Below are 14,139 nucleotides of genomic sequence, written 5' to 3' on the forward strand. Positions count from 1 at the left end.
AGTCTTAAAAATATTGGTCATTTTCCCATTTGGGGAAAAACAGTAAGGAGTTGATGGGTCTGAAGGTCAGCAGGCAGAAATCGTTAGTTAGAGCAGTGCAGTGCTCCAGGCCCAGGATTTTTGGGTTTTTTTTGTTTTTTTTTTTGTTTTTTTTTTTTTTGAGACGGAGTCTCGCTCTGCCGCCCAGGCTGGAGTGCAGTGGCCGGATCTCAGCTCACTGCAAGCTCCGCCTCCCGGGTTCACGCCATTCTCCTGCCTCAGCCTCCCGAGTAGCTGGGACTACAGGCGCCCGCCACCTCGCCCGGCTAGTTTTTTGTATTTTTTAGTAGAGACGGGGTTTCACCGTGTTAGCCAGGATGGTCTCGATCTCCTGACCTCGTGATCCGCCCGTCTCGGCCTCCCAAAGTGCTGGGATTACAGGCTTGAGCCACCGCGCCCGGCAGGCCCAGGATTTTTGGAACCAGGCTGTGTTCTCTCCAGAAGAGTTTTGTATTGCCCATGTTTGGTTTCCAAAGCTCCTGCTTCCAGCCATGTTGCAGGATCATTTGTTGCATGTTTAAACTTGAGAGTAGGCAGATAACCCATCTAGTAGAAATAAGTGAGACAATCTGCCCAAAAGTATAAGGAAATTTCTTTTCCTTCAAGCTGAGGGAAAAGATTCCAAGGAATGGAGTTTTTTGTTTGCTAGCCTCCCTTTGTGCAGTTTGTTCATTCATTCATTCATTCATTCATTCACTCACTCAGAAAATACTGAGTGCGAGAGAGCTTACCCACCTCTGGAAAATGTTGTGTTAATGATTAGCACTATACCCAGCGTGTTCATTGCTAATATCCAAGAGAAAAGTAGGGTGTTAACATTCTCTCCGTTACAAATGAAGAGACTGAGGCTCAGAGATCTGCCCAGCCCAGGGTGTCACCCTGCTGCTAAGTGCTAGAGCTGGAACTTAAACTGAGTTCAAATCCTATGTTCTCTGCAAGAAGCCCATGCTACCTCCTATGGGCAAGACAGTACTTGATTGGATTTTCTCTAGAGTAGTTAGTCCTTGACCCCAATCTCTCCATTAACTTGGCATTATTTGTATTAAGGGAAATGATTTTCTTGTCAAATAAGCAAGGCACATTTAAAAAGACTCCCATCATGTAGAGAATGGAGAACTGAGGGCCACTAACTAGTCATACTTGTTGATGGAAAGGAAGGAAACTAACATTTTTTGCGTTTCTGGTTCTAGTTCTTTGGTGTATTATAATTTATCCAGTCTGCTGAGTCTGTAGCAGGTCGGTAAGAATCTTCGCACTGCAGCAGAGCGAGGATAAAGAAATGAGGAATAAAATAAGGGCTATATGAATTAATCAGAAATGTTAACATCTCTGATGACAAGTGAACAGGAGGGCACGTGCGCTGGAGTTTGGATCTGATTGTTTGGATCTTTTGCCGAGGGAGAGAAGTCCAAAGCACTAAACAGTCTCTGCCTTCAGTACCTTTTAGTAGAGGAAGACAACTATATAAGCAAGGAATTGCATGCAAGTCTTATAGGAACTTTGCTTATACAGGATTTGCTATAAATCCACAAAGGAAGGAACGGTCTGTTTGATTTGATCTGGGTTGGGATTGTGGGCACGTGAGGCAAGACCCAACACTGGGCTTCTATGCCTAGTTAATGGAATTTCCTTTCCCTCTGTTGGAGCACAGGAACTAGTGAAAGATGGGGAACGTATAGATTGAAGTTACCAAAAGCCTCCCTGTGGTCCCAGAGGTTGTGTTGTTTTATGTCTTCATTGTACAATAAAACAAACTGTTAAATTTAAGTTGGGGCAGAGGGGAGCGGGAGGCCATTCATCTAGCTCCGTTTGCTCTGGACTTGGGAAAGGCAACAAGGAGGCCTGGGTGAAGGTCCTTCTCGTTCCTGAGGGTGCCTCCCTAGCCACCTCACTTCTTTGGCCATGATGGAGATGTGTTCTTGGGAGGCCACACAGCCTACCCTGTGCCTACTGCATGGTTCCAGAAGGCCTGGCTCCCAGAGCCAGCCATCAGCCATCAGAAACTTTCTGCACTGTTAAATCCATTTAAGAAATCTGAAAACATGGCCTTTTAGGATGAGGATGAGGAAGGGGCTGTTACACTACGTATGCTTTCTGAGATCTAAAATGGGGGACCTCTGGAGTGGCCCTTGTAACTGAGAAATGTTTTACTTTCATTTTGGAACCTTCTATGTAGGAAAGTAGCTATATAAACCCACTTGTAACTACAGCATTCAAAGATTGATGGTGCTGAAAGCCGGAGAAAGACACATAAACCTTGGCTGGCTATATTAAATATCTAAGGACTGACAATGCCAAGGGAAAGAAGACCAAAGCTCTATAAACCCTACTTTATGACACCATCCACAGATGAACTGCACTAAGGGAATATAAACCCTGTTATATTACAGTATCCAGGGACTACCACTGCCGAGAGATAGGGTAAATGATCTCTAATTTTGATTTGAGATTATAAATGTCCAGAGAGCAGCAACCCAGAGAAGACTAATCTTGGTTGGATTTTAGGTTCCAAAAGCAAACCCCCTGAGATAGTGAACATGAGTATTAGGTTAGATTCTTAAGACAGAGATAGGTTTTGGGGGAATCCCCTGGTGATTTGTTTAAAGGTGAATGATAAAATCTTTCGCAGTCATTTGGTGTGTATCTCCATTGCCAACTTCAGAATAGCTTTGTAGAGTTGTAGTTGTCTGTAACGGTTTGTTTTTACCCTCTTTTAGGAGGTTAGTTGGTGATGATTAAATCTGTTGTGATAGCAACTTGATATATAATTTAAATCAATCTGCATTTTTAAGTTAAATCTTTCTATGATTCTTTTTTCAGATTTTAGGTTTTCATTGATCATTTGTTTGCTTTGTGATTCCAGCCAGAGAGATGACACGGGGGAAATTCCTCAATATTCTAGAGAAGCCCAAGAAGTAGCAGCTGCTTGTGGACAGGATGTCCTGGGGTTCGAAACCAAGCTCCCTTCCCGGTGCACCTCTAACAATGCACACCTCACTGCTTGCTTGGGAGAGACCAGAGGGTGTACCTCCAGGACTGCCCTCTCCCCTGTTCCTGGCACTCTACGCGTCTGAGGACATTCAGCAGCAAGAGAAGAATCTGCTCTACCCAAGGATCATTGCAGTTACTCAGTCAGCTTTCAGACTTGAACCTTCTTAGCCTCGGATATTGGTAACATGACAGCTGAGGGCATATCATTCTTAAAGGTCAAAGTCCTGCTTTCTCATTTCTGGAAGTGATTCAGGAGCCCCAGGATCTTACGGTTGATTTGACTCAGTCATGGCAGTCAGTTGTGACATGTTGATTGGATGGGTTCTTTTGAATTGTTCTTGATCTCTTAGGAAGTGTTTTTGATGCAAGGAGACCAGAGACCAACTAGATTCTGGACCAGACCATGCAGCCTGACCTGTGAACTCTCTAGTATATACTAAGTTCCCAGAATACCCAGCTGGAGAAACCAGAATCTTCTTGAAATGTACATCTGTTTTTTAAAACTTCTATACCTCTTATGATAGTCCCATTTGCTTTTCATTCCTTACTTACCAGCCCCACCTTCCAGTTCTGACTTCGGGCAAAGGGATCCCTGAGTCCCTCCTGGAATTAGCTTGTATAGTGAAAGGCCCATCCAAGGTTGCCTTGGGTTCTAGATCTAAAGACCAATGTGAAGGTGACAGAAAGGATTTTCAAGTTCTAATTAATCTGTTACAGATTCAAGCAAGAAAGTCAGTGTAGCCTGAAAGACAAGAGAAACGGGATGGTTTATAGGAGTTCCCATTTGGTTGAAAGCTAGAAGCCCTAATTGACCTTAAAAGAATGTGCTATGGTATGGTGGGATTGTCCCCTCTGACAGCACGTATGAGATAGTTCATCTATATAATAGAAACACACACACACGAAAGAGAATCTTCTGACTTAAATACAACTTTCATGGAGTTCTTCACCACTTATCTGTCTCTGTTAAAATCTGAAAATCTAGCCCATGGGTAAAATCTATTATATGTGTTCTCTATATTTCTCGTATAAGCCAGCCCCCAGCATCTGATGTTTTGAGAAGTGCATGGAGTTTCCTAAACTTTGCACAAAAGAATATCCCGGGGCCGGGCGCGGTGGCTCACGCCTGTAATCCCAGCACTTTGGGAGGCCGAAGCAAGCGGATCATGAAATCAAGAAATAGAGACCATCCTGGCCAACATGGTGAAACCCCATCTCTACTAAAAATACAAAAATTAGCTGGGCATGGTGACACGGGCCTGTAGTCCCAGCTATTCGGGAGGCTGAGGCAGGAGAATTGCTTGAACCGAGGAGGCGGAGGTTGCAGTGAGCCAAGATCGCGCCACTGCACTCCAGCCTGGACGACAGAGCGAAACTCCATCTCAAAATAAATAAATAAGAATATCCTGGCCAGGCAACTCATACCTGTAATCCCAGCACTTTGGGAGGCTGAGGTGGGCAGATCACTTGAAGTCAGGAGTTCCAGACCAGCCTGGCCAACATGGTGAAACCCTGTCTCTACTAAAAATACAAAAATTAGCTGGGCGTGATGGCGCATGCCTATAGTCTCAGCTACCTGGGGGCCTGAGGCACGAGAATCGCTTGAATCCGGGAGGTGGAGGTTGCCGTGAGCCAAAATCATGCCACTGCACTCCAGCTTGGGCAACAGAGTGAGGCTCTGTCTCAAAAAAAAAAAAAAGAAGATCCCTGTGGCAATAGTCTGATGGTGTTTGGACACAAGAAAAGTTATGGTCAAGTTTTGAGTCGTGAGTGTTTGCTAGGGCATGGCACTCTTCAGTTTAAAAGCTGATCCATTAACCATTTTCTGACATTTGTGCCTTGTTCTCATGCTAGAATTAACGCTGAATTTTTCTCTCGTTTGGCCATCCATGTAGTTTTACTTATTGAGAGGAAAAAAGACTGAACATAAGATATGAAAGATGAGTATGAGAAGTAAAACATTCTACTGGGGTGCTACATAGAAGGTTAGGTTGTAGGGGCTTTGATTTTAATTTAAACTCATTGTCGATGGATATTTCTGTATCTCACTAAATGCGGTTGAAGAGTTTGTGTGTGTATGTGTGTGTGGCCAAAAAATAGTGCCATAATGTCAGATTCTTCCTTTGCTCTGTTTTTGAGAGTTGATGACATCAGGCACTTTTAAGTGTTTGGGGAAATTGATTGGGATACCTCCCCCAAACCAACTCAAGTCTGTAACTGGAAGCCAGGTAGTTGGTTTTCTGGTCCGCTTTGGCCTCTTTCTTTTACCATCATCCTATCCACCAGCACTTAATGTAAGTAGATGTTTTAGAATTGCGATATTTATTGGTTTTGTATTTGTCATCCTTAGAAATGTTAATGATGTATTTTTATATTGATAATATAAATTGATGTACAGTGTGTGTGTATATGTATTTCAGGATGTTAAAGGATTGTACTTTGTATGTGATGGTTTCTGTGTCTTCATAATAAATGTGTCCCTTTTACAGGAGGGTGAGTTTTTCCTCAGAGGGCCGAGTTGGATATTTAAAGCACAGACCTCATCAGAAAGTACAACTATAATGATAAACAATCCACTGTCTTCCTCCTTAATATACTTAGTGGATAGTTTGGGGCTTTACCGTCATCTACTTGGTCTCCTGCCTTCCAATCTATCCTACCACTGCCCAACACCCTACAGTAGTATTTAGAAACCTTTAATATCTTCCCATGTCTACTAATAAAGTCTCAATCTCTTGACCTGGCATTTTAAGACTCTCTACATGTAATCCTAATCAACCCTTCCGTTTAGTTTTCTTCCTCTCCTATGTATGAAGTCCATGTTGCAGTTACTCTGAACAGTTCCCAGTTTCTCACTTGAGTGCCTTTGCTCCTGCCTTTGAGTTCCTAGAAGATCTTGGATCCCTTTTGCATCTATCAAACCTATGCTTCCTATAATCCCCTGATGATCCAGCTGGAAATGGTCCTTCCCCTGCATTCCTATAGCATTTCCCCATATCATCCCTGTGACTCTTACCACACTCTGCCTTATATTTAAGTGGTCTGAGTACTTTTTCTTTTTGAGACAGAGTCTCGCTCTGTTGCCCAGGCTGGAGTGCAGTGGTGCAATTTTGACTCACTGCAACCTCTGCCTCCCGGGTTCAAGCGATTCTCTGCCTCAGCCTCCCTAGTAGTTGGGATTACAGGCACATGCCACCACACTCCGGCTAATTTTTGTATTTTTAGTAGAGACAGGTTTTGCCATGTTGGCCAGGCTGGTCTCAAACTCCTGGCCTCAAGAGATCCTCTGGCCTTGGCTTCCCAAAGTGCTGGGATTATAGGCGTGAGCCACTGCGCCTGGCTCTGAGTACATATCTTATTTCTCCTACTAAATTCAAAACTCTTCAAGGTATAGCTGGCTCCTACACATCTAGTTCTTCAATGTCTTCTTTGAACTGGGGGTTCAAAAGCTATTTGCTTGCAGACTTCTGGTTACACATGATAGATTGAAAACAAGTATTTATCTGCCATCTACTAAATCCCTTAGTGTGGGTTCCTTTTCAACTGTGTTCAAGAACTGGAAAAGAGGAAGTACTCATTACCGCTACTGCTTTCACCCATTGATAGTTTACCTGCTCTAGACCAGAATATGCCCTTTTAAAGAAAGCATTTCATTTTAAGGACAGCAAATTGCTTCTCATCATAGGCCCATCATTTATTTCCAAAAAAGACATCTGGATGAACAGTAGATTTCTGTGATCTAGAAAAGCACGGCTGATTGACTAAGCAGGGACAGTGTTATGAATGTTCTAAGTCTTTAGAGACTATTTTTACAGTAAATAATTGTTTATTACTTGCCTACAGATATTTTTTCCCTTTTCCTTTGCCATTCCAAATACCATCCTGGAAAGCATCTGTTAAATGTGAGCAGCAACATTCTGAAAAGCATAGTATTGGAGCTTGGAGACACGTTTGCAAATTCTTATTAACATTTTTTTTCTTACCAGCACTCATTACTTCTTGCTGTCTTCAGTCTCCCAGAGTCTAGGCCTCTGCTGATTTGCTTGGCCTGCCTTCCATAGGTTAGAGCACTTAAAGTTCACAGGGTATTAATTGTGTTGATATTGAAATGCCATCATTTTTATCTTTCCATTTTTATCATATTTTTTAAATGGACACTTGCTAACTGCTCCGTGGTTTTAGTTCTCTAGCTGCTCTTCTGGACTCTCCCAGATCAAGGCAGTGAAAATAGAACTGATGGAAGTCATCCCCTTGTCCCTGTGGCTTCAGAAGGGTGTTTCGACTTCCCCAGGAGCTTTGAAATGAAGCCGAGAAATTTCATTTCCAGTGGGATGCCCTGACTCCTCCTGTTTCCTCCAGGATTAAGCCATCACAGGAAGGTGAACAGGCAGAGCAGGAAGTGAGGAAACGGACAGTTGGGCCAAGGTGGATGATCCCAGAAGCCAAATAACACAGTCTCTTACCAGTTCTCAGCTTCGGCACTAACTCCATCTCCAAGCATTTGGTTATGTTCTCCATTCTCTGTTTTCTTCATCTTGTGAGAGCTACAAGGATATCTGATCCCTATGTGGGCTTTGTTTCACCAGAGTCTTGCAACCCCCAACCCCAGAGAGTGGCAAAGGGTGGTGTCTCCACGGTTGTAAGTTCTGATGGACTGGAACTGACTTTTCCTATCTATGTAGGCTTTTTGCCATTTGGGGTATGTGTCCCTGTCTATGCCTAAAGAGGCCACTGGCCTTCCCACCCTTTGCCTGGCACTTTTTCCTCTCGAGCAGCTGGGGGCTTCAGACGATACCAGGTGTAACTGTGAGGCTCCTGGTTGGCGTGAGTGCTGGCAGAGCCTGTTAATTAGCACAGGAACACCCCAGTGCTCCATTAGCTGGGCCAGGCATTTGGAACCTTCCCCTCCTGTGGGCCCCTTCCTCCTAATGAGAGCTGGAAGAAGGGCCCTCACAAAACACTGCCTCAGAATAATATTCTGCTTTGTCCCCACCAGTAACCAGGGCTGACAGGATCACTCTGTCCATTTCTCTTCTAATTAGCACAATTCCAGCATGGCCTGAGCCAGCAAATAGAGAAAAGCGATCAAAAGCGATCGGACAACCGTACCGAATCACAAACACAAAGAGGGCCATTCCCTGTAATTAGGTGAGACAATTCCTCAGTCTTTTCTCGGCTGGAGTTTGCCGCTAAGACTCTTGCTGTTTGGGTCCCAGCAACACAAGTTACATGTCTCCCTGGGACACTAATAAGCCCCAAATTGTCTTCCGCTTCACACAACTCTAACCAGAGGACAGACATGGGGTGGTGGGGCAGGTGGCGGGGAGGGGGTGGTGCAATGCAGTGAGGGGACAGGGTCTCCCAACAAGCAGCTGCTGCAATGTTTCCCCAACTTCGAGAAGCAGACACTGGGGCTGTGGGCAAAGAGGTAAGAGTCAGTTGACTTGAGAGAACTGCTCTGGGCACAGCCTGGCCCCTGTTACTTGAGCTGGAGTCTGAAGCACTGAGAAATTCTGACCCTCAGGGGAAGCCCCCTCTCAGCCATTTGCCCCACTCTGTTCATTCGCTGCCTCCTGTCTATGGCCCCGTCACTCCTCCCACCCCTGCAGACCGCTGGCATCATTCCGGGAACTACACTGAGCCCTTCACAAACTGTAAGCCCTATACAACTATAGTTACCATTGCAGAGAAAGCTAACACACAGCACATGAGTGAATTCTGCCCTAGAAGACTGCATGACCTGGAAGGGGCACCCACTGCCCCCCTCACTCTGGCCCTCATTTCTAGCACCCATCACCTTTATGTCTCTGGTTGTGTCCCCAACCCCTGCCTACTGTCTCCTCTCTCCTGAAAGATCTCTGTTTGTTTAAAACAGAAAAGTGGCCCATCTGCCAGGGCAAGAAGCCATAACTGGCCGCACTCCATGTGGCTCAGAGGTTGGCCACTTAATGAACAAAAACAGCTCCCCCAGGATTGCAGCCCATTACGGGGATTACTTGGGGCGATACAGCCGTAAACTTGGTCATAGCCAGGGACAAAAGAATGCAGGGGAGAATGGCAGTTGGAATCTCAATTAAACTCAAGTTCGGAGCAGAATTGGGCTCACATATTTTCATCTCTCTCTTGCCCTCTGCTTTCTGTCTTGATTTCTATACCTGGTGTTTTTGAAAGTGACCTCCAATACAAAAGGAGATTCAGTTATGTAGAATCCGAGAAGCCAAAAAACTCAAGTAATCAAAGTGGCATTGTTTTTCTACCTTCATTTTTCTGAGACATAGAGAAGATAATGATAAGATTTGACTGTTAAAAATAACTTTTGGGACATGCCAAAGAATTGATCCAAATTTGTTCAATTTCATGCAGTTTCTTTGGTTATAAACAGAACTACCTGGCACATAATAGGTGCTAAAATAAGAATTTGTTGAAAGAATGAACTGTGCCTTGACATTCGGTGTTCATAGCCTCATTGCTGGTCAAAGATATAATAAGTGCTTGGATTTTGAGAGAAAGGCAGGGGTGATCTTGCGTAAGTTACTTCTCTCTAAGCCTTGGTTTCCTTAGGACTTTTTCCACTTTAAAGAGTCATATCAGCATCATGGACAAGGGCACAGGCTCTGAAGTCAGGCTGCCTGGGTGCAAATAGCGCCTAACTACTAGGGTAGCTGTAGAGATTAAATGAGTATTGCAAAGTGTTGAGAGCGGTGCATGGCATATCTTACCCATTATGTGTATAATTGCTTGATAGATAGATATATAAAACAGATGCCATGTAGTATTTAATTTTTTATTATACTCATATTTATTAAAAATTGACAATCCCTAGGCCAGGCATGGTGGCTCACACCTATAATCCCAGCACTTTGGGAGGCTGAGGCATGTGGATCACTTGAGGTCAGGAGTTCAAGACCAGCCTGGCCAACATGGTAAAACCCCGTCTCTACTTAAAAAAAAAAAATACAAAAAAATTTAGCTGTGTGTAGTGGTGGGTGCCTGTAGTCCTAGCTACTCGGGAGGCTCAGGGAAGGGAATTGCTTGAACCCAAGAGGCAGAGGTTGCAGTGAACTGAGATTGCATCAGTGCACTCCACCCTGGGTGACAGAGTGAGACTCCATCTCAAAAAAAAAAAAAAAAAAAAATTGGCAATCCCTACAGGGAAAATATAGTAACTTCTGGTTACCTTGACTAGTCAGTTAAGCAGAATACTATTTCCGTAACCGTTCAGAAGAGCTGACAGTTTACTATTTCTCCTACCCCCATCCTTCCACCCACTGAGGCCCATGGACATTCAGTAGAAACCATCGTTGACTCTACAGACAGTGGCATTAAGCAAGGGAGGGAAAGGTATTCTTTGGGACATTGGCAGGTTTCTGAGCTGATACTGAACTTGGCATACATAAGCCTCAAATCACTGTGCTTTGCTAATCTTTGTGGTCCTCGTATTTTCTGAGCAACCATGCTTTTCTAGTCACTGCACAGGAACACACTTCCCTGTTGGACTGGGTCATAACCCGCTGCCCCTCACCCTCCAGTCCTCCACATTCCTCCAAATAGTTTTTCCCTTCCCTTCCCTTCCCTTCCCTTCCCTTCCCTCCCCTCCCCTCCCCTCCCCTTTCTCTTCCCTCCCCTCCCCTTCTCCCCTCCCCTTTTCCCCTCCCTTTCCCTTCTCCTTTCCCCTCCCCTCCCCTTCCCTCCCCTCCCCTTCCCTCCCCTTCCCTCTCCCCTCCCCTTCCCTTCTCCCCTCCCCTCCCTTCCCCTTCCTCCCTCCCAACCTCCCCCTTCCTCCCTCCCTCCCTCCCTCCCTCCCTTCCTTCCTTCCCTCCTTCCTTCTTTTTTATCAAGAGGACAGGGTCTCCCTCTGTCACCAAGGCTAGAGTGCAGTGGCACGATCTCAGCTTGCTGCAACCTCTGCCTTCTGGACTCAAGCAATCCTCCTGCCTCAGCCTCCAAAGTAGCTGGAATCACAAGCACATGCCACCACACCTGGCTAATTTTTGTATTTTTTGCAGAGATACAGTTTCGCCATGTTGCCCAGGCCAGTCTCAAACTCCTGGGCTCAAGTGATCCACCTATCTCAGCCTCCCAAAATATTGCGATTACAAGCGTGAGCCATTGTGCCTGGGCCAGATAGTTTTCTATGGTGTGAGACTTGTCAGGTTCTCGCTCCCTTTCCAGGACTGAGCAGGGTCCACTCAGGCTTCTGCTCCCCTGGCAGCCTCCTCTGGGCTTTGCCTTCTCTGGGAACCCATGGAGAGACCCTGGCCTGACTCTGCAGCCTGAGGCCTCGGGGTCAAGTGAGGCTGAAAGTCACATCCCAGGGCCTTCTTGGATGTAGCCAAGCCCCAGCAGCCAAGTTGGCCTGAGCCAGTGACTTTGCACAAAGGAGCAGCTGAGAAGAGTCAAGTTGGGAAAGTCAGTGACTTGAGGCTGAGTGGAAATGAGAAGTGCTGGCTGCAGCAGGACCCATGAGGGATATGTGAGGATTGGAACCAGAAATGGTCTCTGAGGAATGGGGAGGGCTCATGGGAAAGCAAGGTCCTGAGAGCTGCTTCACCTTGGCCTCCTGCTTCCTGCTATCCACCTCTGCTGCTGCTGCCTCTGCCTTCAAGGGTCCCAAAGGCTGTTCAGATGTGCAGCCGTTGAGTAAATCAGGGTACATTCCCACAGTGAACTACCATGCAGCCATTTGGTGTGTTTGCAAAGAGGTTATGATATCATGGAAGAAATGGTTTTGTCATAAGGATAAGTGAAATAGCCGGATGTAACACGATTACAGCAATGTGGGGCGGTGAATAGAAGGCAATAGGCAAAGGTGGTAATAGTGCTTGCTGCCTGGTTGGAGGAATATGGGGTATTGTTGTTTTCTTCTACGTTTTCCAAGCTCTCTACGGAAACAGGTATTGATTTTATAATACAGGGAGAAAAAAGCCTCTGGGGCCAGATATACAGATTTTAAAAGCCCTGCTTCTCAACTCAGCCTGTTATCCTGCACACATGTGCACACATACATAGTTCATCGATGACCTTTGTATATGGTAATGAAATTTGTTCTTTAGTATGCAAATGTGTATCAATCTGTACACCAATAAGTGTTTATTGAGCACCTAATAACCATCCAGCTATGCCCTAGGACCTCTACTTCATTGCATGTAATGTGGGAAAAAAAACTTGTTCCCTATTCATGACAGTTCCATCTCTCCCCACACTCCTCAGAGCCTTTGCCCAGGAACAGAAAAAATCATTCAGTCCATAGGTGTTCAGTGTTGCCAAATAGCTATCTTTTTCCTCAGTCTTTCCCTATCCTGAGAAAGTATGTCTCACCTAACCTTGCTGTAGAGTCTTAGCATTAAGTTTCCCCCAGCTCTTGGGCATGCAGCACCTTACTTCAGATGTTGTGTTTGCGAGAGTTTCCTTCACTGCTTTCTCCCTGCTTACCTTCCCCTTCCCAACTGGAAGAGAAGGAAGAAAAGATGAGTTGGGGGTCAGGAGTAGGAATGGGTCAGAGAAGAATCTGGAATTATACTCATGTTTTCATCACAACCAGTTGGAGGCGCTGCACTCTCAGGAAAGAGAAGGAAGTGCGTTTCATCTGAGTTGGGTCTGGAAGACACAAGGGATGTGTAGGAGGTGGTTCTCACTTTTATTGGGAGACAAGTGTGTATATAAAGTCAGTCTCCCTGCAGGATGAGAAGCATAGTCATGGAATTGCTAAAGAAGATATAAAAGCCTCAGGACCAAATGACGTGAGAAAATAGTGGAGAAGAATTGACCTTCTCCCCAAGAAGTGACTTGACCACATCAGCCCCAAGTACCCAGAATATACAAACCCACACATCTGACTAGGCCTGGGCTAGAAAATGGGGGGGAATGGGGAGCACTCCCCATTTTCCTTGATAGAAATAGATGCAGCAACGAGTAAAATTCCGTGCCTGCCACGTCTGCTCCCTCCTCCACTAGTGCATGCACTTGTCCATCCTGTTTGCCAAAGAGGGACTGCTTTCTGCCCAGCTCAGGAGAGCGAAACGAAGAAGAAACAATGTCAGCCATGTGTAGCCCTGAATCCTGCCTGACCGTTGCAGTCGCTCTGGGGCTTTCAGCCAGAACTGGGGTGGCCAGATCTGATGAGCCTTCCAAAGGAGAGAAGAGCACTCCAGACCAGACGGCTGAAGCAGTTGTTACGGCAGCAGCATTGCAGGGCAGGCAACACTTCACAGCATCACCAAAGATTGATGCAAATTGGTTTGGTTCTGACCCTGTCACACCAGGAAGGATAATGACTCCAGCAGCGCCGGGCACGGGAGGGGGCACGTGGTGGGGGCCGTGAGGATTGGTGTCTCACTTCACATCTTCATTAATGATCTGAAAGACAGGGGTAAACAGCATGCTAATGAAACCTGCAGATGATTGGTGTTACAACCCCCAGAGAGGACAGAGAAATAGCACACCGAGACCCAGAGAGCTTAGAAATATGGGCAGGAGACTGTCAAATGAGACTCGTCCTAGGAAAATGAAAGTTGACGTGTCAGGGAGGAATGATGAAGGTGCCTCTGGGTGGGGGCCTGCACACCTGAAAAGCAGAGATGGGTGGCAGGGTCAGGAGGTTGAGGGATGTGATAAGGTTTGGGGTGTGTTGGAGGGAGATGGAGGAGCTGACCTTGAGGACCCAGGGGACAAATACCCTTGTGCATTTCTGGTCAGGACTGACCATGAGGCCAACAGTTTGTGCAGCCGGAGTACCAAGCAGGTTGCACTGGCCCATTGGACTGTGTCAGCCCCGGAACCCCGCTGCAAGCCAGGACCTCTGATTTCACAGTCACAAGCTGTGCCTATTTGCACCCAAGCCATTAAGGCTAAAAGCGCCATTTTGACCTGAACTGCTATTTTCCTAAAATGAAACAAGCCAAAATACATATTTAAAATTTTGCACTAAATTATTGGGGATAGGATATTCAAGAGCAGAGAAAGGAAAAGATGTCTGTATTTTCAAGCGTTTCCCATTCAATAAAGATTTATCAGAGGCGTAACTCATTTATATTAAATCTACAAATCTTAAGTGAACAGCTCAATGATTTTTTTCCTTGACCAAATCACTTCACCAAGTCTTGGTTTCCT

The 14,139-nt window shown here is 45.6% G+C and overlaps 1 protein-coding gene across 2 annotated transcripts in view; it reads left to right on the forward strand.

Annotated features, from left to right (window-relative positions):
- The window catches only part of LIN52 (lin-52 DREAM MuvB core complex component), a 118,712-nt gene extending 113,194 nt beyond the window's left edge, over nucleotides 1-5,518 (forward strand). For both annotated transcript variants that reach the window (XM_025393008.1, XM_025393009.1), the window contains exon 6: nucleotides 2,903-5,518. In XM_025393008.1, the coding sequence (XP_025248793.1) occupies nucleotides 2,903-2,958 (56 nt within the window). In that variant the 3' untranslated portion in view covers nucleotides 2,959-5,518. The remainder of the gene's footprint in view (nucleotides 1-2,902) is intronic.
- The last annotated feature ends 8,621 nt before the right edge of the window (nucleotides 5,519-14,139 follow it).

Source organism: Theropithecus gelada, chromosome 7b (genome assembly GCF_003255815.1).
Source record: "Theropithecus gelada isolate Dixy chromosome 7b, Tgel_1.0, whole genome shotgun sequence".
NCBI lineage: Eukaryota > Metazoa > Chordata > Mammalia > Primates > Cercopithecidae > Theropithecus > Theropithecus gelada.